The sequence below is a fragment of the Bos indicus genome, chromosome X (genome assembly GCF_029378745.1).
Source record: "Bos indicus isolate NIAB-ARS_2022 breed Sahiwal x Tharparkar chromosome X, NIAB-ARS_B.indTharparkar_mat_pri_1.0, whole genome shotgun sequence".
Taxonomy (NCBI): Eukaryota; Metazoa; Chordata; class Mammalia; order Artiodactyla; family Bovidae; genus Bos; species Bos indicus.
Genome location: NC_091789.1, coordinates 118,514,044 through 118,541,709, shown reverse-complemented (window position 1 = coordinate 118,541,709; position 27,666 = coordinate 118,514,044). Strand labels below are relative to the sequence as shown.

The window sequence follows — 27,666 nt, the reverse complement described above, 5'->3', positions numbered from 1 at the left end:
TCACCCTGCTTATTTAACTTATATGCAGAGTACATCATGAGAAACGCTGGACTGGAAGAAACACATACTGGAATCAACATTGCCGGGAGAAATATCGATAACCTCAGATATGCAGATGAAACCACCCTTATGGCAGAAAGTGAAGAGGAACTAAAAAGCCTCTTGATGAAGGTGAAAGTGGAGAGTGAAAAAGTTGACTTAAAGCTCAACATTCAGAAAACGAAGATCATGGCATCCAGTCCCATCACTTCATGGGAAATAGATGGGGAAACAGTGGAAACAGCATCAGACTTTATTTTGGGGGGCTCCAAAATCACTGCAGATGGTGACTGCAGCCATGAAATTAAAAGATGCTTACTCCTTGGAAGGAAAGTTATGACCAACCTAGATAGTGTATTGAAAAGCAGAGACATTACTTTGCCAACAAAGGTCCGTCTAGTCAAGGCTATGGTTTTTCCTGTGGTCATGTATGGATGTGAGAGTTGGACTGTGAAGAAGGCTGAGCACCGAAGAATTGATGCTTTTGAACTGTGGTGTTGGAGAAGACTCTTGAGAGGCCCTTGGACTGCAAGGAGATCCAACCAGTCCATTCTGAAGGAGATCAGCCCTTGGATTTCTTTGGAAGAAATGATGCTAAAGCTGAAACTCCAGTACTTTGGCCACCTCATGAGAAGATTTGACTCATTGGAAAAGACTCTGATGCTGGGAGGGATTGGGGCCAACAGGAGAAGGGGACGACAGAGGATGAGATGGCTGGATGGCATCACTGACTCGATGGACGTGAGTCTGAGTGAACTCCGGGAGTTGGTGATGGACAGGGAGGCCTGGCGTGCTGCGATTCATGGGGTCGCAAAGAGTCGGACACGACCGAGTGACTGATCTGATCTGATCTGAGCATGGGGAAGTTCAGGGAAGAGTCATATATGACTAGATAGGTTCAAGACCTGATGAGAATAAATATCCAGAGACCACTGGTCCCATGGGCCAAGATGAGGTCAGGCTTAAATACACTGAACTTGAGATTATGGTAAGATCCATGCATGGAAATTACTAGTAAGTAGATAGATGAAAATTGTAGATCTGACCCATTTCAAGGGAAGGACCACAACCCTGAGAAGCATGAATTGTGTCTAAACAGACACAAACATTGAGGGCATGAACACACTTTGTATGTTGGTCACTTTTTATTTCTTCTAGTTTGTGAGCATCTAAATGTCATTTTTAGGTCTAAAGTATTTTCCTATTTTTCTCCACCTAACCATATACTTTATAAATATAGATCAAAACTATGTTAAGGTAACTCTTTTTCTTAATTTTAACTTTAATTATTTTGAAGAGACCCACAAGTATGTTTTTTTTTTCTATTTTCCCCTTTATTATTAGAAGAGCCAATTTTATTGTTCATGTATAATTACTACTTTTGCAATATTTTACATATTTTTATAATACAGAGGCTGATTGTAGTGTTTCTATATGTTCTACAGTTAATATCTCTATTTTAAATGTTCAACTTCTTATTTCACAAATGGACAAATAATTGTTTACCTGTCCTATTGGTGACAGGCAGACTGCGAGGCAGTGGAAAGCTATTGTTCATCAGGCAAAGAGGAGGAAGAGAAAGATTTCTTTTTCTTCCCAAATGCTTTCCAGCATTTATAAATATTAGAAGACTGACAAATAATGATGATGAAAAAGGAAGAGATCCCTGGCTGATCTGGCTAGGGGTTTCAAAGTGAACAACCTCAAAACTCTACTGGAAGTGATGATACCTGCTTTGAGTCCCAGTTCTGCCAGTTATTCACTGTTTACACAAACACTTCATTCCATTAAAATTTCTCCTATATTAAAATGAGTCCAATAAGATCATTGCAAAGGTTTTTTGTAATGGTCAAATGAGATGTGTATTCAAAAGGCTTTCAAAAACTGCAAATATTAGATACAGAAGAGAGGTCCTTTTTTGCTCTGGCAAGATTGATAGGGATGTAATTCTTTTTTATTAATACAAAATTATAAGAATATAGGTAAAATATGGACTTCCCAGGTGGTGGTAGTGGTAAAGAACCCGCCTGCCAATGCAGGAGACATAAGAGATATGGGTTCAATCCCTGGGTTGGGAAGTTCCCCTGGAGGAGGGATGGCAAACACACCCAAGTTTTCTCGCCTGGAGAATCATATAGAAAGAGGAGCCTGGTGGGCTACAGTGAATGAGGTCACAAAGAGTCAGACATAACTGCAGTGACTTAGCATGCATGCATGCCTGCCATGGGTGACTTTCCAAAGCCTGATTCCTTTACTTTGTGAGCTTATTAGAGAGCAGAAGACATTATTCGGGGGAACTGGTGAGGAGCCTTTAAAAGCTGGAAAAGGCAAGGAAATGGTATGTCCCTTAGAGCCTGCAGAAGGAAGGCAGTCCCATTGACAGCTTTTTTAGCCCAGTGAGACCCAGGATGAACTTCTACACTGTAAGATAATGTTTGTGTGTCTGCATGCTTAATCACTCAGTCATGTCTAACTCTTTGTGACCTCATGGACTGTAGCCCACCAGGATCATCTGTCCACAGGATTCTCCAGGCAAGAATACTGTAAGTGGTTGCCATTCTCTTCTCCAGGATATCTTGCCAACACAGGGATCAAACCTGTGTCTCCTGCATTGCAGGCAGATTCTGTACCAACTGAGCCACCAGGGAAACCCCATAATATAACAAATTATAATAAATTTGTGCTGTTTTAAGCCACTAAATTTGTGATTATTCATGACAGTCACAAGAGGAAACTAATATATAGATTCATAATCAGTTAAGAGTGGCTTCATCCAGGTTGGAAAAGAAGTAAAACTCTGTTTACAGATGATATGATCCTCTACATAGAAAACCCCAAAGACACCACCAGAAAATTACTAGAGCTAATCAGTGAATATAGTAAAGTTGTAGGATATAAAATTAATACACAGAAATCCATTGCATTCTGGTACACTAACAATGAGAAAACAGAAAGAGAAATTAAGGAAACCATCTCATTCACCATTACAAAGAAAAGAATAAAATACTTAGGAATAAATTTACCTAAAGAAACGAAAGACATATATTTAGAAAACTATAAAACACTGATGAAAGAAATCGAATCAAAGATGACACAAATAGGTGGAGAAATATACCATGTTTGTGGATTGGAAGAATCATTATAGTGAAAATGAATATACTACCCAAAGCAATCTATATATTCAACACAATCCCTATCAAGCTACCAACGGTATTTTTCAGAGAACTAGGACAAATAACTTCACAATTTGTATGGAAACACAAAAAACCTCAAATATCCAAAGCAATCTTGAGAAAGAAGAATGGAACTGGAGGAATCAACCTGCCTGACTTCAGGCTCTACTATAAAGCTACAGTCATCAAGACAGAATGGTACTGGAACAAAGACAGAAATATAGATCAATGGAACAAAATAGAAAGCCCAGAGATAAATCCACACACCTATGGATACCTTATCTTTGACAAAGGAGGCAAAAATATACAATGGAGAAAAGACAATCTCTTTAACAAGTGGTGCTGGGAAAACTGGTCAACCACCTGTAAAAGAATAAAACTAGAACACTTTCTAACACCATACACAAAAATAAGCTCAAAATGGATCAAAGATCTAAATGAAAGACTAGAAACTATAAAACTCTTAGAGGAAAACATAGGCAGGAAACTCTGACATAAATCACAGCAAGATCCTCTATGACCCACATCCCAGAGTAATGGAAATAAAAGCAAAAATAAACAAATGGGACCTAATTAAACTTAAAATCTTTTGCACAATGAAGGAAACTATAAGCAAGGTGAAAAGGCAACCTTTAGAATGGGAGAAAATAATAGCAAGCAAAACAACTGACAAAGAATTAATCTCCAAAATATACAAGTAGCTCATGCAACTCAATACCAGAATAATAAACGACCCAATCATAAAATGGGCCAAAGAACTAAACAGACATTTCCCCAAAGAAGACATACAGATGACTAACAAACACATGAAAAGATGCTCAACATCACTCATTATCAGAGAAATGCAAATCAAAACCCCAATGAGGTACCATCTCCTGCCAGTCAGAATGGCTGACATCAAAAAGTCTACAAACGATAAATGCCGGAGAGGGTGTGGAGAAAAGGGAACCCTCTTACACTGTTGGTGGGAATCAAGCTAGTACAACTACTATGGATAACAGTGTGGAGGTTCCTTAAAAAACTGGAAATAGAACTGCCATATGACCCAGCAATCCCACTGCTGCGCACACACACCAGGAAAACCAGAATTGAAAGAGACACATGTACCCCAATGTTCATTGCAGAACTGTTTACAATAGCCAGGACATGGAAGCAACCCAGATGTCCATCAGCAGATGAATGGATAAGAAAGCTGTGGTATACACAATGGAATATTACTCAGCTATAAAAAAGAACACATTTGAGTCAGTTCTAATGAGGTGGATGAAACTGGTTTTTCTGTTTCAATACATCAATACAGTATATTAACTGTATAAGAAAAAGAAACACCAATACAGTATATTACCACATATATATATGGAATTTAGGAAGACAGTAATGATGACCCTATGCAAGACAGCAAAAGAGACACATATGTAAAGAACAGACTTTTGAACTATGTAGGAGAAGGCAAGGGTGGGACGATTTGAGAGAATAGCATTGAAACATGTATATTATCATATGTAAAATAGATGACCAGTGCAAGGTCGATGCATGAAGCAGGCCACTCAAAGCTGGTGCTCTGGGACAACCCAGAGCGGGTGGGGAGGGAGGTGGGAGAGGGGATAGGGGGACACATGTACATCTGTGGCTGATTCACATTGATGTATGGCAAAAACCACAATACTGTAACTTAATTAGCCTCCAATTAATATAAAAATTAATTTAAAAAGTGGCTTCATCTAAGAGATATAGATTTTTATCCATGTGAACATAAATGATTCAGTATAGGTTTTTCAAGTGTTACAGTGCAGTTACTAGGCCCTAACTTTCATTCTCTCTTGAACCCACTCCAATCAGCAACACTTCCAAAAAAACGACACAACATTGAAAGTGCTCTCATTAAAGCAAATATCAACCAGAGTGAGTGTATAACATATTGGCCAAAGTGGGATAGTTTAGAGAGTGAAGGGTATTATTAGAAAAGCCGTGTGATAACTGCTATATGTCAAGATTTCCCAGGGACCTTATTTCACTGACATTTCATAGGCTAATTTTTAATACTGTTATTTGGACTGATTAATCAGTAATAATTAGTCATATTAAACACTATTCTCTCCCTGAAACACTTTCTTCCCCTGGCTTCTACAATACCACATGCTCCCCTCTTTCATGTCTTCTTTCTAGCAATCCTTTTTATCCCATTTGCCAATTCCACCTCCTCTCTAAGGTGATCTCATCTAGGTGACTTTTTTTCCCCTAGGTGATCTCAGCCAGTTCACTGGATTTACATGCTATCTATGTTGTTGATGACTTCCGAATGACTTATCCTCAACTCCTATCTTAGAACTCCAGGTTGATATACATGTCTCATAAGCATCTCAAGATTAACACATTCAATGTGATACACTGCATTAATAAAATTAAGGATAAAAATCATATGATCATCTATCTTAATATGATTGACTCTGAAAAAATTCAATCTGAAAAATATTCTGAAAGAATTCAAAACCCATTGAATTGAAAAAATTTAGAAAAAGAATCTGAAAAAAATCTGAAAAAATTCAATACCCATTCATGATAAAAACGCACCACAAGCTGGGGACAGAAGGAACTTATCTCAACACAATAAAGGACATACATGACAAGTCCACAGCTGAATATTTTCTCCCATTCTGTAGGCTGCCTTTTCATTTTCTTGTTGGTTTCCTTTCCTGTACAGAAGTTTTTCGGTTTGGTGTAGCTCCACTTCTTTATTTTTGCTTTTGTTGCCTTTGGCTTAGGTGTCAGATCCAAAACATCATTAGTAATACCCACATCAATAAGCTTACCAGCTTTGTTGTATGCTGGCAGGTTTATGGTTTCAGGTGTTGTATTCAAGTCGTTTATCCATTTTGAGCTGATTTTTGTGTATAGTGTAAGATAGTCTTCTTCATTCTTTTGCATGTATCTAATTTTCCAGTACCACTTACTGAAGAGACTATCCTTTCCACCCTGCATATTCTCATATCCTTTGTTGTAAATTAATTGACCATACATGTATGGGTTTATTTCTGTTAAAGTATCCATATACTCAAAGCAATCAAAAGATTCAATGCAATCCCTATCCAAATTCCAATCACATTTTTCATGAAAATAGAACAAATAATCCTAAAATGTGTATGGAACCACAGAAGTCCCCAAATAGCCAAAGCAATCTTGAGAAAGAAGACTAAAGCTAGAGACATCAAGTTCTCTGATTTCAGTTTATACTACAAAACTATAATAATCAAAAAATACTGGCATAAAAAAAGACACAGAGATGGAACAGAAAAGAGAGGCCCAAAATAATCTCAATCTCTGTCAAAATTCCAAGTGCATTTTCAGAAATTTAGAGCAAATAATTCTCAATTTTTTATGGAACAGCTAAGGTCAAAGCTATTTGCAAAACATATATCTGATAAGGGGTTAATATCCAAAATATATACAGAACTCATACAACTCAATAGCAAAAAAAAAAAAGAATCCAATTAAAATATGGGCACAGGATCTGGATAGACAGTTTTTCAAAGAAGCCATACAAGTAACCAACAAGCAAATGAAAAGATGCCCAACATCACTAATCATCGGGAAATGCAAATCAAAACCACAATGAGATATCACCTTACACCTGTTAGAATGGCTATCATCAAAAAGACAAGAAATAACAAATATTGGTGAGGCTGTGGAGAAAAAGCGACATTTGTGCATCATTAGTGTGAATATAAATTGGTGTCATCACTACTAAATACAGGTTTCTTAAAAAATTAAAAATAGCCACAGTCATCAAGACAGTATGGTACTGGCACAAAGACAGAAATATCAATCAATGGAACAAAATAGAGAGCTCAGAGATAAATCCACGCACCTATGGACACCTTATCTTTGACAAAGGAGGCAAGAATATACAATGGAGAAAAGACAATCTCTTTAACAAGTGGTGCCAGGAAAACTGGTCAACCACTTGTAAAAGAATGAAACTAGAACACTCTAACACCATACACAAAAAGAAACTCAAAATGGATTAAAGATCTAAATGTAAGACCAGAAACTATAAAACTCCTAAAGAAGAACATAGGCAAAACACTCTCCGACATAAATCACAGCAGGATCCTCTATGACCCACCTCCAAGAATACTGGAAATAAAAGCAAAAATAAACAAATGGGACCTAATTAAAATTAAAAGCTTCTGCACAACAAAGGAAACTATAAGCAAGGTGAAAAGACAGCCTTCAGAATGGGAGAAAATAATAGCAAATGAAGCAACAGACAAACAACTAATCTCAAAAATATACAAGCAACACCTGCAGCTCAATTCCAGAAAAATAAATGACCCAACCAAAAAATGGGCCAAAGAACTAAACAGACATTTTTCCGAAGAAGACATACAGACAGCTAACAAACACATGAAAAGATGCTCAACATCACTCATTATCAGCGAAATGCAAATCAAAACCACTATGAGGTATCATTTCATGCCAGTCAGAATGGCTGCGATCCAAAAGTCTACAAGCAATAAATGCTGGAGAGGGTGTGGAGAAAGGGAACCCTCTTACACTGTTGGTGGGAATGCAAACTAGTGCAGCCACTATGGAGAACAGTGTGGAGATTCCTTAAAAAACTGGAAATAGAACTGCCATATGACCCAGCAATCCCACTGCTGGGCATACATACCAAGGAAACCAGAATTGAAAGAGACATGTGTACCCCAATGTTCATCGCAGCACTGTTTACAATAGCCAGGACATGGAAGCAACCTAGATGTCCATCAGCAGATGAATGGATAAGAAAGCTGTGGTACATATACATAATGGATTATTACTCGGCCATTAAAAAGAATACATTTGAATCAGTTCTAATGAGGTGGATGAAACTGGAGCCTATTATACAGAGTGAAGTAAGCCAGAAAGAAAAACACCAATACAGTATACTAATGCATATATATGGAATTTAGAGAGATGGTAATGATAACCCTGTATGCGAGACAGCAAAAGAGACACAGATGTATAGAACAGTCTTTTGGACTCTGTGGGAGAGGGAGAGGGTGGGATGATTTGGGAGAATGGCATTGAAACATGTGTAATATCATATAAGAAACGAATTGCCAGTCCACGTTTGATGCACGATACAGGATGCTTGGGGCTGGTGCACTGGGATGACCCAGAGGGATGGTACGTGGAGGGAGGTGGGGGGGGATGTTCAGGATGGGGAACATGTGTATACCCGTGGTGGATTCATGTTGATGTATGGCAAAACCAATACAATATTGTAAAGTAAAAAATAATAATAATAGTAATAAGTAAATGATAAATGGTTTAAAAAATTAAAAATAGAACTACCATATAATTCAACAATTTCTCTTCCAGGTATTTAGACAAAGCAAAGCAAAAAGACTACCTCAAAAAGAGGTCTGCATCACCTTGTGCACTGCTGCATTATTCACAATAGCCAAGAGATGGAAACAACCTAAGTACGCATCCATGGATGAATGCATAGAGAAAATGTGACACACACACACACACACACACACACACACACACACACACACTGGAATATTATTCAGCTGTAGAAAATAATGAAATCTTGCTATTTGCAACAATGTAGAGGGACCTGTCAGGCATTATGCTAAACGAAATGAGTCAAAGAAAGAAACAAATACCGTAAGACTTCACTTACAACTAGAAACATAGACACAGAAAACAGATTGGTTGCCACAGGCAAGGGTTAGGGGGTGGACAAAATGGGTGGAGGAAGTCAAAAGCTACCAATTTCCAGTTAAGTCATAGGGATACAATGTACAGCGTGGCAACTGTGGTTAATAATACCATATTGCATATTTGAAAGTTGCTAAGAAGGTAATCTTAAAAGTTCTCATCTCAAGTGGGGGGAATGTAACTACATGACAGATATTAACTAGACTTACTATGGTAATCGTTTCACAACATACACATATAGAATCATTATGCTGTATACCTGAAATTAATATGTTGCATGTCAGTTATACTTACATTAAAAAAAAAAAAACTTAAAAAAATATTAACACATTCTAAAGTGAGCCTCTAACCTTACTCTCAAAACTGGTCCTTCTACAATCTACTATAGGTTTGTTGGTGGCAACTCCAATCTTCCCACTGCTTAAAGAAAAACCTCATATTAAGCCTTGATTTCTTGAATTCTTTCATAACACATACCCACTACATCATATGGAGCATGATCTTGATGCAATGGTGGCCTCCAATTCTACTACTAGGAATGCCATTCTAGATCAGAAAACAGAAAGGCTCACCAACCAAATGAATATGTTCCAATCTTAACATTGATTACATCATTTAATGCACATGCAAAGAAGCAAGGGGAAGCAGATGGAGGGAACGATGGGATAAGGTCAAAGAGCAGGATCACCACATTATTTAAATCTTGAAAGTGAAAAAAAGAAAATAAAAGGAAAAGTGAAAGTGTTATTCACTCAGTCGTGTCCCACTCTTTGTGACCCCATGGACTCTAGCCTGCCAAGCTCCTCTGTCTATGGAATTCTCCAGGCAAGAGTACCGGAATGGGTAGCCGTTCCCTTCTTCAGGGGATATTCCCGACCCGGGGGTTGAACCCAGGTCTCCTGCATTGCAGTTAGATTCTTCTCCTGGGCTGTACAACATGCATGTTTTGTTGCATCAGTCTTCCTTGTTGATGGTGTGGTGGACAGAACCACAGGTGAGATTTGAGCAAGGTGCATTCTTAGGACAGAATGTACCTACGACCACCACATACACTTGCTCTATTGGAGAGATGCAGGGGCAAGTATAGCTGACCTATAGCTGAAGCTCATTCATTAGTCTGCTAGATAGTTACAGGATTTATTTGCATTTTTTATGTAGAGCACTTGGGAGGCCATAAGATATACTGAGTATCATTAATGGGTGGTCAATTTAGGAATGATGTAGCTGTCAGCCCAGAAGTCATATAACCATACCGTATTGTTTGGTCTTTTCATCTCTCTCCATCTGTAAGCAACACTCTTGTGTATTCCACCTATTTTTAACATGTGCAACAGATTAAGTAACTACCTATAGGTGACACATATTTTGGCCTCTGCCTAATATCTCCTCATCAGCGAAATTTAACATGTGGAGTTCACTTATATTTCATAAGTTATTGATTTATTTAAAGTTGATGTTTAATGCCTCTTAGAAGTTTTATCTATCATCTTCACTTTCTTATAACACAATTAAATATTCTCAAAAAATACAGCTAACGTGTGTTCCATATTGAATTGGAAAACACTACATAGTTATTCAAAAATTATCCAGAATTCAATTACTATGCATCATGCTCAAAGGCAGAACCATTATAAATAAAAATACTATGGAGATTTCTCAAAAATTAAAAAAAATAGCTACCATATGATCCAGCAGCTCCACTTCTCAGTATACATTTAAAGGAAATGAAAACAGTGTCTCAAAGATGTATCAGCACTCCCATGTTCACAGGAACATTATTCACAATAGCCAAGATATGAAAACAAACCTAAATGTCAGTTAATGGATGAATGAATAAAGAAAACATGGTGTATGTGTGTGTGTATATATACACATAAACACAAATATACATATAATGAAATGTTATTCAGTCTTTAAAAGGAAGGAAATTCTGCCATTTGAGACAACACAGATAAACCTAGAGGACATCATGCTAAGTGAATAAGCTAGATACATAAAAATAAATATTATATGATCATATTATCTCATTATACATTGAATTAAAAAAAAAGTAGTAGTAGTCAAACTCATAGAAACAGAGTAGAAGAGTGGTTCACCAGGGGCTGCAGGGAGAAAATCACGGGAGTTATTATTTTTTTTTTTTTCATGGATACAGATCTTCCATTTTGCAAGATGAAAAGAATTCTGGAGATGGATGGTGGTGATGGTTAGATAATTTTATGAATGTATTCAAAACCACCGAATTGCACACTTAAAAATGGTTAACATGGTCACTTTTATGTTATCTGTATTTGACCACAAAAAAATATTGGGGGGAAAGAAATAAAAAATAGTATCTTGCCTGGATTACTGCTATAGCATTCTAACTAGTCTCCTTGCTTCCATCCTTATTCTTCTAAATCTCCTCTCCACAAAGCAGCCAAGTTGAAATATCATAAGTTTATGTCACTCCTCCAACAGCTTTCTACCTCAATGGTAATAAAAATCTTTACTATTACTTATAAGGCCCTATGTGATCTGGTCTATTACTATGTCTCCAGTAATGTGCCCCTAACCTATGCCTTTCCTTGAATACTCCAAATATTCCTATGACTCAGGGATTTTGTATTATTTGTGTTTCTTCCTCATGTGTTTATCTTCCCAAAGGCACCCATACCTCTCTCCAGTCTTTACTCAATATTTATTTTCTTAGTGACTCCTCTGACTACACACTGAAATTTTAACATTTTTCCACCATGTACTGCATATTCCACTGTCCTCTTTTATATTTTTACTTTTAGCAATATACTATTGTACTTCCTACTATATTTTACTTATTATATATTACTTTCATTTTATTTGAAATTTTATTCTACTTATACAGTTTATCTTGTTCACATTATGACTCTCCCACGAGCACATGCCCTCCATCAAGGCAGGAATTATTTTGTATATTTGTTTAATTATGTGTCATTTGGTCCTATAATAATACCTGCTACATAGGTGATTAATACATAAGTATAAAATTATGACATAAATGAATATTATTCAACGTGTGAGAATAATAATAGAGAAAATTTAGTGGCAGTATAATTAACATGAACTTGGTATTAGATAAATCTGAACTTGAATCCAGGTCCTGCCACTTATTGGTTAGGTCTTGAAATTTGTATTAAACTGACCAATTTGAAAAGAAGATATAAGTCATTCTAGGCTGAGAGACGGAGAAGGCAATGGCACTCTACTCCAGTACTTTTGCCTGGAAAATCCCATGGATGGAGGAACCTGGTGGGCTGCAGTCCATGGGGTCACTAAGAGTTGGATACGACTGAGCGGCTTCACTTTCACTTTTCACTTTCATGCACTGGAGAAGGAAATGGCAACCCACTCCGGTGTTCTTGCCTGGAGAATCCCAGGGACGGGGGAGCCTGGTGGGCTGCCGTCTATGGAGTCGCATAGAGTCGGACACGACTGAAGCGACAGCAGCAGCAGCAGCAGCAGGCTGAGAGAACCATTAAAGCTAAGACACAAAATTTCTTCACACTATGCAGGAGAAAAGTGATTTCATTTGGTTGGAGTAAAGAAAACATAAAATAGATTAGTGTGAAACAAGCATGAAAATATAAATTGTTACTAGATCATGGAATTTATTGATGAAATTTGGGAGAATGGAATTGTCAGAGAGGCTAAAGGAAGTGAAGAAAGTTTTGTGAATTGCATTATTAAAGCTCTTAATAAGAAAATCTAATCTGATTTAGAGGGGACTAAGCTAAAAAGAGTGATATTGATTGCAAAGCTATTTCTGTAATCTAGAAGACATGCAGTGAGAGCCTGAATCAGAGGGCACTTATACCGAGGGGACATAACTTAATGAAGAAATATGTGAAGAAAGAATTGACAATACATATCTCCTTACTGAATATCAGATCACTACAGACAAAAGAGTATGTCACATATTTAAGTTTCAAGAACTGCTGAATAACATCTTCATTTACATAACCAACAGGACAACAAACAGGTTTGTGAGCAATGAAACAAGGTCCACTTCAGGATATCAGAGGCTTGAGAAATCAGTGGACATCAAGATATAGATACATATCAAGGAGTTGAAAATGAGTTGGAAATGAGGCTGTAAATCAAGAGAGATTGGAAGCAGTAAAGACATAGATACAATGATCATAGGGGCAGAGAATTTCAAGTCAAGAGACTAAATCATACTGACAAGAGACAATGTATACAAAAAAGAAGGTCGAAGGATCTCACACCAGACACTTATGCTAAGGGAGTTGAAAGAGGAGTAAAAGCCACATAAGGAAAGAGACACAGGACAGTTAGAGACGAAGAAGAAGCTGTTAAATCTAGAGGCTATAAGAAAAGTATTACACTGACAGTACAAAGCCTGAGAAGTGATAAAAAGACGCTGGATTTGGTGATGAAGTATAATTATTTGTTGAATAAACAAATGAATATATAAAGCATAGACTACAAAAAATGATCAGTGAAAGGGTCATAAAATAGTATGTTTACAAGATAAAACGGAGTGGTGTGTCTGGAGAGAGGAGGTGTACACCTACAGGAGTTTTGGCTAGTGTGAGGTGCCTAGAGAAAGAGAGGAATGGAAAGCGAGAAAAGATATTGGGGATTTTGGATATTAGACTAGGAGTAGAATGAGAGGTACGATCAAAGTCATAAAAATAGAAATTCAGTGTAACTATATAAACGATGTCCTCCACTGAAGAATCGGTGGTAAAGTGATACAATGAAGGCAAAGTTGAGGTTCACATCAGATCCTATTTCTTCTTGGTAAATTATGAGAAAAACTGATTTATAGGCAGAAAGCCTGAGACAGGTCAGACTGCTTCACCTAAATACATTCACAAACTGCAATGACTATAAATCAGATTTTCTAAGTTGGGACAGAAGGGGATAGTTAATGTTTCTAAGATATTGGAAACTCTAAAGATAATTTAGAATTTTATGTTTCCCACAGAGAACAGTCACCACATGGCTCTCTCTTCCGTTACAGAAAACTTAATCCTTCCTTATAGACCACCAGGTAAACATTTGAATGAAACCCTCTGATGGAATCCAATCTGGCCTGTCATTTGAAGTGGATCAGATACAACCTGTAGGAGGCAGTACAGGCTCAGCCCCTCTGAGAAACTCTTCAGAAAAATGTTCTCAGTAAATAATACACAAACTTCTCAAACCTAACTACATGTAGCACCATTTTCTGCTGTGGTTCCTTTAAAAATAGGCAGAATATATCATTACTCAACTAATTTGTGTTTCTTCTTTTCTAAAGGATAACAATAGGTTTATTTCCGTGGCTTCTGTTAAATTAAAACAGATAAGTGAACTGTTGAATATTTTATGATATAGTACATATTTTGTAATATTTAGACAAAGGGAGAGTGAACAAATACCATCTAGCAAAATTAAGTCCATTTATAATTACTTCATTAAGGAGTCATACCTGAGCAATGCCTTAATGAGATGGTAATGAGGTAAAAATGTGCTGCCAGAGTAGGCACTGGAGAAAATCTCTGGAAAAGGCAGCCCAATAAACTGAAAATAAGGGGGGAAATACTTCCCTCTTTGTCTTGCCTTACACTTCTTTATGTTAGGAGGAACGACACCTGTTTTTTAAGGCTTGGAATTTTCTTTTAGAGTATGGTGATTAAAAAAAAAAAAAAAAAAGCCTAAAGAGTTAGGGAGAGTCAGGAGGGTGAGAGAAGAGAAAGGAAGGAAGTGGATGTACTTCAAATGGAGATAAAAAATAGTACCTCTCAACTCTGAGAGTCATTATAAGGATTTTGCTAGTTCATATGATGTATATACATAGCATATAGTTAACACTCAGTAATGTGTGGCAGAATTCTTTTTATTTACTGATAATGAAGACACGGATGAAGTTATTTTGTTCAAGAATATACAATTGACCTTTGGAAAATGTGGATGGGAATCTAACTGAAGATGAGGCTGAGTCACATAAACACTCTCACTCATCTCCTTTGTTCAACTTGGCAAGAAAACCAGCCAAGGATAAAGGGCATCGGGATGCCCTGAAATATGTTCCCTTGGGGAAATCTTTCAGTGTTAAAAAACTTTCAACCTCACGCATCAATTAACTGCTCCAAATAAATCACAAATTAAATACAACCACTGTCTTAACAAAACTGATGAGTCTCCAATGAGATCAAGACAATAATTTCTAAATCCCCATTCACAGTGCTGTATTTAAAAAGTCACTTCTGCAAGAACTTTTCAAATTGTTCTTCTAAGCAAAATATATAACATTTTCTCTTAAAAGGAAGTTTTATCAAATCCAGCAATTCTAGCACACCTCATTTCCATGCTCTAACATGTAGAGGCTATAGCTTCTTGTATTTTTCGGTTTTCTACAACATTGCAATAATGAAGGAAAACTCCACTGAGAAGATTTGTTACATGGAAAATATTGAATGGTGCATAGAATCTGACCTGGTTTGAATGTGACTTTCTTGTATAAATACTACAGAGCCTGCTATCAAGTTTAAATTAGCCAAATTAAAATGAAGAAGCTTCCAGTTATATTTTTCTTAAATAGAATACAAATACATATATAGAGAGAGTGAATATATAATAAGGGTGTCTATATAGAGAATGTATTTCCCTTAGGAATCAGATATCTAGAAAAATCTACCCAAGTACTGTGACTAGAAAATTATATGCATTTTCTCATTCTATTAAATGAGCTCTCTTTAATGAGCTTCATGTTTTGGTATAACCATTGTAACCTTCATAAAAGCTAATCTTACAGGTAATTATATAATGAGAGTACAAATCACTATTTTGAGAATCGTCAGCCATGAAGAATGAACATATGGTTAAACCTAGAGAGTTCTCAACAGCAAAAACAGCATCGTGTCAAGCATCTAATACAACTGAGAACCATGAAAAGACTCTGGATGAAGAAGGGGGAAGGAAAAAAAAAAGCACTGCAAAATTCAAACAGACACACAAAAACCATGTTAGGTTATCTTGGATGAAGAAGTTCTTTGGTTTGGAGAACAGAGAGTAAATGTTGACAGACCTGTGAAGGAAATGGGCTCCGTGTGGGGTCAGAGGTGGAGACATAAGCAGCCTGCGTGTAGGCATAGCTCTTGAAGCGAGGCTGAGGAGAGGAAGGAGTTCGTTCATAGCCCTGTGCTAGACTGACAGTGATCTGCAGAAGGGTTTGGGGAAGGAAGACAGAGAGGAGGAGGAGGAGACAACATAAGTAACCCTGAAAGGAATTGCTTTCCAACACACTAGAAAAACAAATATCAAACAGAAACAGTGAGCTGAAAAATGCAATCCTAAACATATATAAGTGATATTCGAAACTGGCACACTCCAAGCACTGCGGTGTGTTCAATGTCATGTTGGAAAGCAGGTAGTCAGGGAAGAGAGGAGGATGGGGTTTCATCATAAAGATTCCATACTGACACACCTTCAGCACGAATACAGAATGCGGCCCTGCCATCTGGAAAACAAGCATCCCAAAGCAATTTTCTCTGAACCCAAAGTAAACAAAACCAGAATTCATCATGTCAATACCCTGGAAAAGACTGGAGCTTTCATAAGCTAAATATAGAATTAGCTCAGTAGAGTGAGAAAATGAGGCCTGAGAGCTTTCCACGCCTTCAGCAGAAATTTCGCTAAAGGCTTTTTCATCGTTGTGTCAAATAATTAAAAAAAACCAACAAAACAAAGCACCCTAAATATTCTTCTTGGGAAGAAGAACAAGACATGTAATAGAAAAATCCCACTGGATTCTATACAATAATATCATAGACGTCTTTACCATATGTATTCTCATTTAAATTTTACTTAAATTATTTTAAACTAATTTCATCTTACCAAAAATGTTACTTTGAGTATTCAAAACTTGTTAATACATCAGCAAGTTGCCACTAAAAGTAAGAAATTATTATTAAACAGAGTACTTGCCTTTGCTCTTGGTCTAGTTTCCTGCTTTGTGCTCTAGCTGATGGAAAGTTTAATGTGTATATGACTCTTATCTTATGTCATTTTACACAATGGAAATACAATCTATTCTGTGTACTAAATCCATATAAAATGGTGCTTACCAATAGCAGAGCATTTTAAAAATGTGTCTGGAAAACAACATTATAGTTCATGATATCAGGTAAAATTTAGGTTCACAGAGTCCTCTCATTTTTTTCTCTCCAAAGACACACATACAAACACACACACACACACACACACACACTCTAAGCTAAGCTGTATATATACTTTTGCACATATATGCATGTGTGAATATATATATACACACACACAATGCTACTTATATGCATATATGTGTATCTATCCACAGATAATATAGACACGTGTGTATTATAAAATTCCATATCAAACAGGAAATATCATGGCTATTAGCTATCTTTTCCATCTTTTACCTGTTGAGAGTAGTGCATTTGATGATGTAGTTGAAAATGTTCTTCTCTTGTAACTTTTGATGGCCTTGGCAACATTTCCACCTCCTGGATGGCTTCAAGGCTCACTTGTTGAGGCAAAACTTGGAAGAGAGATGTGACGTACATTAAGATGGACTTCTTATCTGGATAAGTGGTGGCAACATCTGTAAGCACATTAACACCACATATCAGTTTTGGGTTTCTATGTCTGAGTCTCTAAAAGGGGATGAACAAATCAATGTTACAGGAAGAAGATGGATTAATGAGCACTCGATTGTCCATGAATGTCCTCCAGAGACTAATTAGAACATGATAATCAGGCTTAAAATGTACTTCCAATTTGGCAGACCAATGAGACGCACACTAAAGTTAATTTCTTTTTCTTTTTCACATAAAAACTTCATTCCGCAATACTTTTTCTGAAGTCAAATTGCCAAACCAGCCCATCTGAGAGAGTGGTTTTCATTAGATAAGAAACAAAAATAAAACACTACGTCTGCCTTACCATGGAAAGTTATAACAGCATGTCAATTAAAACGGTGCACTGGTAATTAAACAATTACACCAAAGAGCTTAATGCCCTGGCTTCCAGTAAAGAAAGCTCGTACCTCCTAATCAAATTTTTGCTGGTGATTAAGCATGTAAAGAGCAAAATAATGTCTCTGTGTTGAAATGAGCCATGTATTTCTACAATCAAAATAAAATAAAACAACTATATACCATATGCACAATGATTTGTAATATTCCTTAAGTATATTAAAATTATTTGTTTACATTATGGTACATCTGTTAAAGTCAGATGTCGCTTTCCTTCTCAGATGTTAGAGATAAATTTAAAAGTCCTTCACATAAAGTTGATCTGACATTATGTCCTTTGTCACATCTAGGGAATGAAAGAAACCCAGCGTTTAAAGTCAATAATAATTCATAATAATACATACAATAAGTGGCAGCTCCTTCAAAAGCTTCTTTTGCTACTTGGCATTACAATTTACTCACTGTGCTCATTCCAGGGAACCAAAATGTAAAAATAATCCTTTATGTGAAGTGTATCATTAATCCCAGAAGTGTTCAAACATAAATCCTGGCAGGAGGCCAGGACAACTTAGCAGCAATGTGCCAGGCATTTCTCTTGCCATAAATTTATCCTAGCTCAGCTAGCATGAAAAGATCTGTTTTAAGTTTAATATGTATATTCTGATCAGGTGTTCTGATTATAAGTTTAAAAGCCAAAAGTCAAATTTCAAGTCCAAAAGCATAAAAAGAGGTTGATCAGGTCACTCAGTCAAATTCCTCCACAAGTTACAGGAACATGATTAACCAGAACAACTATTTTTAAAGTATTTTTAAAAGGAGTTAAGGAGGAGGGAAAGGCTAGCTCATGTTCCTTGGCCTGCTTCTATCCATAGTATAACACAGTACTTCTTAATTTTTAATGTGCATATGAATCACCTGGGGATCTTTTTAAAACTCAGATTCAGTAAGTCACAGGGGGAGCCTGAGGTCTTGCATTTCCAACAAGCTCCCAGGTGATGCTGAAGCTGTTGGCTCGAAGGCCATACTTAGAGTAACAAGGGTCATAAAAAATGACACAGAAACATACTCTCGTATTATCTTCTGCATCATTGTTTTTCTTGCTTGTTTTCAGAAGATACTTATTGGACACTTAAATGCATCAGGCTTAGAGGTACAAAGGGCTTCCCTGGTGGCTTAGATGGCAAAGAATCTACTTATAAGTCAGGAGATCAGGGTTCGATCCCTAGGTTGGCAGGTTCCCCTCGAGAAAGAAATGGCAACCCACTCCAATATTCTTGCTTGGAGAATTCCATGGACAGAGGAGCCCGGTGGCCACAGTCCACGGGGTCGCAAAGAGTCGGACATGACAAAGTGACTAACGCTTCAGAAGTACAAAGCTACATAATACATGGTCTCTGCTCCCTATTATAATTTAATTATTAGCCAATGGATGGTGAAGATAAGTTTTTGCAAATATTTTTTAGGAAAGAACTAGAGAATACTTTGTGTATAAATTCTGCCTTTCTAAAAAAAAAATCTTAGTAGCTTAGCTTTGAAATTCTACAATCTCTCTTTCATTTCATAATTGTTTTTCAAGTGTTCATTGTATGGTAGATATTATACTTTACACCATATGTTTCTGAAACTCTAGAATATTTTCTTGCCTCTCACTAGTAACTAGTCAAGTTTGTCTTTAATGAGCAAAATTTAGAATTCAGTTTATTTTTTAGTGCATTAAATAAAACCATGCTGTGAGAAAGGCACTGAATTTTAAAAGGCTGTCTATGTACATAAAAAGGTCCATGTCTATTTACTGCTATATTAGATATGTGTATGTGTATAACTGGCCTCAAATACACACTATGATCACAAGAAATAAAGGTAAAAATAGATCAAGCATTATTTCTATTGCTCCAAGCAAATGTCAAAAATTGCAGCACATGTTATCTACATAAGACATCTTTTGGATGAATGTGAATATTCATAAATATTAATTACTACAATCACAATTTGACCAAACTATTGATATTTTTGCCCCAACCTATCACCATCCTACCTCTGAAGCTATACAGGATTCAGTTGCACCAGTAGCTAGAATTCAGTGTTTCTGTTTTTTATAGAAAGGGATTCAGATATTCTAAAATTGGTTGAATTCCAAATATATTTACTAAAGATGTATTATACTTTAAATATTTTAATGGATTATCCAGGAGGTTAGAATCCTTGCATGCTGCTTACAATTTGGAATGATAAAATAAGTAAGAAGAAAAGTATATTACAGTACAAAGCTAAAGAGAATTTAAAATGTGTTCCACTTATTGGTACAACCAGTGCTTTAAGAAGTTCCGAAAAAGGAAGAAATCATACCTTACTGGAAGATCAGATAATTCTTTATGAAAAGAAAACTGAAATAAATTTGTATAGGATTTAATTAGCTGGAAATGGAACAAACGTATTCCTCCACTGTAGAATGTATTCCTCCAATGTAGAAAAGCATGAGCAAAAGTTCTGAAGTAGAAACAGACTGGGCTTCCCTGGGGGCTCAGTGGGTAAAGAATCCACCTGCAATGCAGGAGACACAGGAGACGTGCCTTCGACCCCTGGGTCGGGAAGATCCCCTGGAGTAGGACACAGCAACCCACTCCAGTACTTTTGCCTGGAGAATCCCATGGACCGAGGAGCCTGGCAGGTCACCATCCAAAGGGTTGCAAAGAGTCAGACATGACTGTGTGACTGAGTACAGGGACACATTAGTCTGGCCCCAGGAAGAGTGACTTTGAGTGTCTTAGCCACGTAATTGAGCTTAATAGGACAAAATGGGAAGCTGGCTTGTAAAACACTAAGGGATCATCAAAGCAGTCAACTTGGCCTTAGTTCAATAGGTTGGACTTCTGATCCAGCTTGTGACATCATTGCATTTTTTGTAAAGTAAAACCATTAAGTACAGAATTGAAAGAAGGAGAGAAAAAAAATAGCATCAAGTAGAAGGCTGAGACCCAATCCAGAAAGGAGGTGTTATGGAACTAAAATAGGCTGTGTTATAAAAACAAGGGAATGTGTGATAGAAATTCTAAGATCCAAAATAACTGTATTCAATTTCAATTCATTTACTCCACAGTCTTTGCAGATGCCTGTATACAAGATCCTGTCCTAAGCCTTGAGGGCAGAAAGATTAATAAACTGAAAATGAAATGGAGGAGGAAACTGCTTGTTCTGTAGCTATAGCAACAAATAGCTACCAATACAAGTTTCAATCTCATTTAATCAATTAACAATTACCTGCCTACAGAGTCTTGATCATGCTTCCCCAGGCCAACCAACATCAACCCCTCCCTTCTGAGGGGCCAATCAGAAGTGTGCTTGCTCCAAAATGAACAAACTGGTGAACACAAACCAATTAATGGTGGTCTCACCTGAGCAACTAACCATGCTTCTAAGAGTGTCCTCAACCTAATCCCTAGTCAGAATGTCCACAATCTCCTGACCTCTGGGTTTCCCCTCAAACCTAAGGATTTAAAGAAAGTGAGAATGATGGGATGCAACTTTTTATTATTATTATTACAAGACAGTAAAATGTATAAATTGAAAGAAGTGGGTAAATCCCCAAAATAAGAACTTAAAATTATATGAGTGAAGTCGCTCAGTCATGTCCGACTCTTTGTGACCCCATGGACTGTAGCCTACCAAGCTCCTCTGTCCATGGGATTTTCCAGGCAATAGTACTGGAGTGGATTGCCATTTCCTTCTCCAGGGGATCTTTCTGACCCAGGGATCGAACCCGGGTCTCCTGCATTGTAGACAGACGCTTTACCATCTGAGCCACCAGGGAAGTCCTAAAAATTATATGAAAGCTATCTAAAACTCTACTATATAATGGATTCATTGCCATAAATGCTTAAATTAATCATTTAAATCCAATCTTTGAAGCCATTTCAGAATGGAAATGTTGAGCTTTTAATATTGCCAGAAAATTATTTATGAACTGTAACTTTGATTCTGATGAGTATTTCTACAGTCATCAGAATTTTGATACTGAGGACTATAATGGAAAAAAAATTACTTAATGAAATTCTCTATTTTTCAAAGAAATTGAAGCCCACAGGGGTTTGATAACAAGTTCAAAAGCTAGATCAAGTCCAAATTAAAACTCAGTCAGTGTATCATACTTTTCAGTACCTTACCTTCATTTTTTTCAGAGAATGCAATCTTAATTCATTTGAAAATTGAGACTCTCAAAGTCATTATCTAAATCATGACCCTGTGATCCATGTGGTTCCATTATCAAACATCACCTACACTCTCCATGGAATTAGTGATTTCTACTTCTAATAAGTGAGGTATAACAAGAGTAAATACACATTAAAAATGCAACTTCAGTGGCAATCAAAGAAATGCAAACTAAAACATGAAGGTGTTTAATTATACTCCACTGTCTATCAAATTATCAAAGAATGACAAAAGGGTAACAATCGATCTGGCAATAGCATCAGTGAAAAATATTTTGCTACGTCTAAAAACAATCATATTCAAGGATCCAGTAATTTTCCTTTTAGGAATCTACTATAAGGAAATAATTAGAAATTTACATGAAGATTTATGTAAACAATGTGGAAGTTAAGCTCTATTTACAATTAGAAAAGATTTATCACACAAAAAAGAAAAGAAATACAGACCATTTCAAATTGCTTAGTAGAAAATTAGAATTAGAAATGATCAAGTATATAATTACTTATGAATATTACAAAGCCACTCAAAATGCTGCTTTTGAAGAATGTTTGATAATATGTGAAAATAAATTCTTAATAAGGTAATAGTGAAACAGAAGGAAGCATAATTTATGTAGAATATAACAACAACTTGTGGAAAAGATTAGGAGAACATACTTTAAGACATTAGTGAAATGGGTATGGTGGTGGAATTTAAAATAATTTACTTTTTCTCCTTCATCCTATCTATATCTTCCACACTATTCTACACTCACTAATTTTATAATTAGACACTATATTCTATAATACAAGTATCTGTTAAGATCAAAGAGACAATAAAATCAAAGTTGTACAAAGTTTTCTTTTAGTATGCCCCAAGAAGTACTTCTCCAAGAAGTCAATGTGAATGAGTTTGGTAGGAAACTGGTGTTTTCAACATAGAACTGTTCTTATCGTAGTGCTTGCCTGGTAGCTCAGCTGATAAAGAATCCGCCTGCAATGCAGGAGACACCAGTTCAATTACTGGGTTGGGAAGATCCGCTGGAGAAGGGATAGGCGACCCACTCCAGTATTCTTGGGCTTCCCTGGTGGCTCAGTTGGTAAGGAATCTGCTTGCAATGTGGGAGACTTGGGTTCGATCCCTTGCTTGGGAAGACCCCTTGGAGAAGGGAATAGCTACCCACTCTAGTATAATGGCCTGGAGAATCTTATCTTGGGCAACCAACCTACAGAAAGTCTGATTAGCCAGCTGCCAGGCACAACCTTGAAACACCTCTGGGAAATCTAAACAAGAGCCTCCACTGTCTAACTCTCAGGTGAGTTTTCTGCCAGGAGAAAGGCAGGAAATGAAATAGTGGGTTATAATGCATATCATGTGTAATCAGAAAGAAGCAGGATTTCAAAGGTAAGAGATTTATAAATGTGAACTCACAAAGTTTGGTAAGCCTTTTAAAAGTTATATTAAAAGTTTCAAAAGATACCATTAACAAACCGTGATCAGAATAAATGTGGATCATTTCCCACTGAAGTTGTATTAGGAACAAAACAATCAGTAAATTTACTGTAAGAGAAGGGGAATGGGTGAACTGGAAAGAAAAACCTTGCAGCACCCAACGAGGCATGATCAGATAGCTCTAAATATGAAAATGTGAATGCACGCTTTTAAACACAAGAAAAATGCTGTGTTTGCTAAAATAACCAAATGCACAGATGCGAAATTCTGAAGAACTTATTGATGAAAGCAAAGGAGGTTTACACTTGAGGTCTATAAAGAAAGAAATACTGTCATAATGCCATCTGATCTCTAAGCATTAGAATAAATTGTAGGTGATACCATAGCAATGGACTAATTCATTAAAGTGTTAGATTGTTATTTTCAATTGTAGTATTTTTCATCCAGCACTACATTCTACACATATGCATCTTCCATTCACAAGTCACTTTACACAGTGGATATACAGCATTGTAGTAAGAAAATAACTCACACAGGTCCCCTCCAGTTAAATTCTTTGAAATTCTACAATACATTCTTCCCTCACTAAATTAAGTACCCTTTAACTAAGCTGTTCCATAATTTTAGCATTTCACTCACTGATCCAAGTTGCTTTTATCATCTAATAACAATCCTTCTCATTAAAGGGCTATAAAATATAGTAATGAAAGTAATTTGTATTGATGAAGATGATTCAGTTTCATAATAAAATTAATGATAAAAGTATAGGCTTTTATTTATACATGAGAAACACTAAACACTTTTATCATTTAAACATCCAATTATTCCTTTCAAGATGCTTATGGTACAGCTAGCAGAAAACTATGACTGTAGTATTGGCACAAGTAGAAAACAGTGCTCAAGCTATATAATGCTTACCTAGGGTCTAACGGGGAAAAACTAAAGCAAAAATTGGGTGGCTTACAGGAGACTTCAGATACCCTCCACACTAGTTCAGCTTTCTGCTCATTAACCAAACAATGCTAAAGATACCTATGCAAATATGAACTGTGCATTCAAGCCAATAAATAATGGTAATTGGAAATGATGTTACTGATTCTGCAAAGTATGGAATTTGACATTGTCTCATATGACAATATGAGACACTGAAAACAAATAGTTAATGAGTTACTACTTTGTACCAGCCTAGTTTTTGAATATATAGATATATATATTCTGGTCTTTGAGGATATAATGGTAAAAAATAGGCCCAGAGATCTGGCCTCACGGTTCTTTGACTCTAATGGGGAAGCATAATTAAAAATAAAGTATTTAAAAATCCTCAATTTACCATCTACCAATTTATCCCTAACTCCTAGTTCTTGTTACTTCATTGTGTATTTTTAAAAATGACTTCCACAAATGCACTACCTTTGCTAGGCTTTATAATTTATATGCAGAGTACATCATGAGAAATGCTGGGCGGGAATAAACACAAGCTGGAATCAAGATTGCTGGGAGAAATATCAATAACCTCAGATATGCAGATGACACCATCCTTATGGCAGAAAGTGAAGAGGAACTCAAAAGCCTCTTGATGAAAGTGAAAGTGGAGAGTGGAAAAAGTTGGCTTAAAGCTCAACATTCAGAAAACGAAGATCATGGCATCTGGTCCCATCACTTCATGGAAAATAGATGGGGAAACAGTGGAAACAGTGGCTGACTTTATTTTTGGGGGCTCCAAAATCACTGCAGATGGTAACTGCAGCCATGAAATTAAAAGATGCTTACTCCTTGGAAGGAAAGTTATGACCAACCTAGATAGCATATTCAAAAGCAGAGATATTACTTTGCCAACAAAGGTCCGTCTAGTCAAGGCTATGGTTTTTCCAGTAGTCATGTATGGATGTGGGACTTGGACTTTGAAGAAGGCTGAGCACCAAAGAATTGATGCTTTTGAACTGTGGTGTTGGAGAAGACTCTTGAGAGTCCCTTGGACTGCAAGGAGATCCAACCAGTCCATCCTAAAGGAGATCAGCCCTGGATGTTCATTGGGAGGACTGATGCTAAAGCTGAAACTCCAGTACTTTGGCCACCTCATGCAAAGAGTTGACTCATTGGAAAAGACTCTAATGCTGGGAGGGATTGGGGGCAGGAGGAGAAGGGGACGACAGAGGATGAGATGGCTGGATGGCATCACTGACTCAATGGATGTGAGTTTGAGTGAACTCCAGGATTTGGTGATGGACAGGGAGGCCTGGCGTGCTGCAGTTTATGGGGTCACAAAGAGTCGGACACGACTGAGGGACTGAACTGAACTAAGAGTGTTAAGACCAAAAATTCTGATAGTGCCTAAAACCAAATATACAGAAGCTGGTGGGTAAAGGACAATTAAATGGAAATTCTCAATCAACCCTGATGTAATAAGTTTCAAACAAACCATTTTTATATTGAATGTTTTTTTAACCAAATATCAAATGTTTTCTATGTGCAGCTAATCAAAGTGAGAATTATCTTTTAAATTTTCAATTTCATAATGCAACATATTTCCAAAATTCCCTCTTCCATCTACTCATTGAGTTTGTATCCCCATTCAAATACACACACACACATACAAACATACATACATAGCACACACACATTTTAAAAAATAACCCTGAGCATTAAAAACCTTAGAACAAGTTTTCAGGACATGTCCACTAAAACCAGGAGACTAGAAAATAGCCTGACCTAACAAATGGAAGTTAATCAGTGTAAGAGACTATTGATCGAAAACATTTGTACTTTCTTACAATTCTCTCTACATGCCTATTGTAGGAAGAACTATTGGAGTTTCCATTTGAGAAGGAACTATTTTGGCTCAGTGACATTTAACTCTGCTTCCTTAATTGTCACCTGCTGATCCTGTGCTTTGCTTCTGATCTGACCAAACTGACTTCTTTTTTCCCTACTGCTAGAAAAAGTACAATAGATTTCATAAAGAACCCCACATAGTAACTTTATTAACACAAAATATTCTATTTCTACCCCCTTGTCCTCTACATTGTGAGAAATGATACTTTATAAATAATGAGGCCAGAATAAAGATGTTAATTTCACTTGACATAAATTTCACTGGTTATTATCGTGTTTTCTGCTATGATTTGGGATTTAGAAATATGTCTGATGGTGTAAGGGCAGTTCCAAGGCAAGTTCCTCAATGATAACAAGCTTAAGGCAGAAACCATATATAAAATCAATCTTTTTGCAAAATATTATAAAAAATTTAATGAACAGGCTAAGCTCTTTGATATGAAGTGGATAAATTTTTTTAAATCAAATCATGGTGCTGCCCCTTACAAGGAAGAGATTGTAGCAGTTAACTAATTCCTCATATATCCCAGTTTCTATCTGTAAAATGAGTCATATTATTGCACAAATGTCTAGTGATGTTGTTTGAGAGAGAAAATGAGTGTACAGAGTGCTTTAACCACTATTTGTTGTGACATGTTTGAGTTGGAACATAATTATAATTTCAGAGTTTGCCTGCACTGATACATTCACCAAACGTTTGTGGCATGCTTACCATGTGTAATACATGACCATCAACTCACTTGAGAATAAATCATTTTGATAATTAGAATGGTTCCACTGCCTAACTCCTAGGGTAGAAACTGGTGGATTATGGGACAAGCTGAAGACAATCAGCATGGAGGTGAAACTCTCAGACAGAAAACATTTATTATGGGGGAGTGAGGTCTGCATCATGACGAATATGATGGATGGCATCATGGCAGCACCAGGTACCATATGCCGCATCAGAAGGGGCACAGTGTTTAGTAAGACACCATCACAAACAAACTTCATAAACAAATGGCAAGATAACTGATGACAGAAGAGGTGTTCCTGAACTAATCCCCAGTTTCGTAGTTTCCTAACTGAAAGCTGGACCCAGTGGCCAAACAGCATGCGCTTGTGTAGTCCCTAAGCACTAGCAGAAACAGGCCAAAGGAACACTGAATAAATAAGGGGCCAACTTTCACGTATTTTCAAATTACAGACACACATTTGGCTTTTATAGTAAAAATAAAATTTCGTTTGAGTATGAGTTTTTAAATTCCACCTATGTAATCAGGGGTTCCCACACAATAATATGCATGGATGATAAG

At 36.7% G+C, this 27,666-nt stretch overlaps 1 protein-coding gene across 9 annotated transcripts in view; it reads right to left on the bottom strand.

Moving 5' to 3' along the window:
* DMD (dystrophin) overlaps window positions 1–27,666 on the bottom strand; it is a 2,362,639-nt gene that overhangs the window by 1,676,200 nt on the left and 658,773 nt on the right. For 8 of the 9 annotated variants that reach the window (XM_070783459.1, XM_070783466.1, XM_070783462.1 and 5 more), the window contains exons 8-9: window positions 17,348–17,529; window positions 15,979–16,110 (exon numbers count right to left, since the gene is read on the bottom strand). In XM_070783459.1, coding sequence (XP_070639560.1) covers window positions 15,979–16,110; window positions 17,348–17,529 — 314 coding nt within the window. The remainder of the gene's footprint in view (window positions 1–15,978; window positions 16,111–17,347; window positions 17,530–27,666) is intronic. The other variant, XM_070783464.1, reaches the window with a different exon arrangement.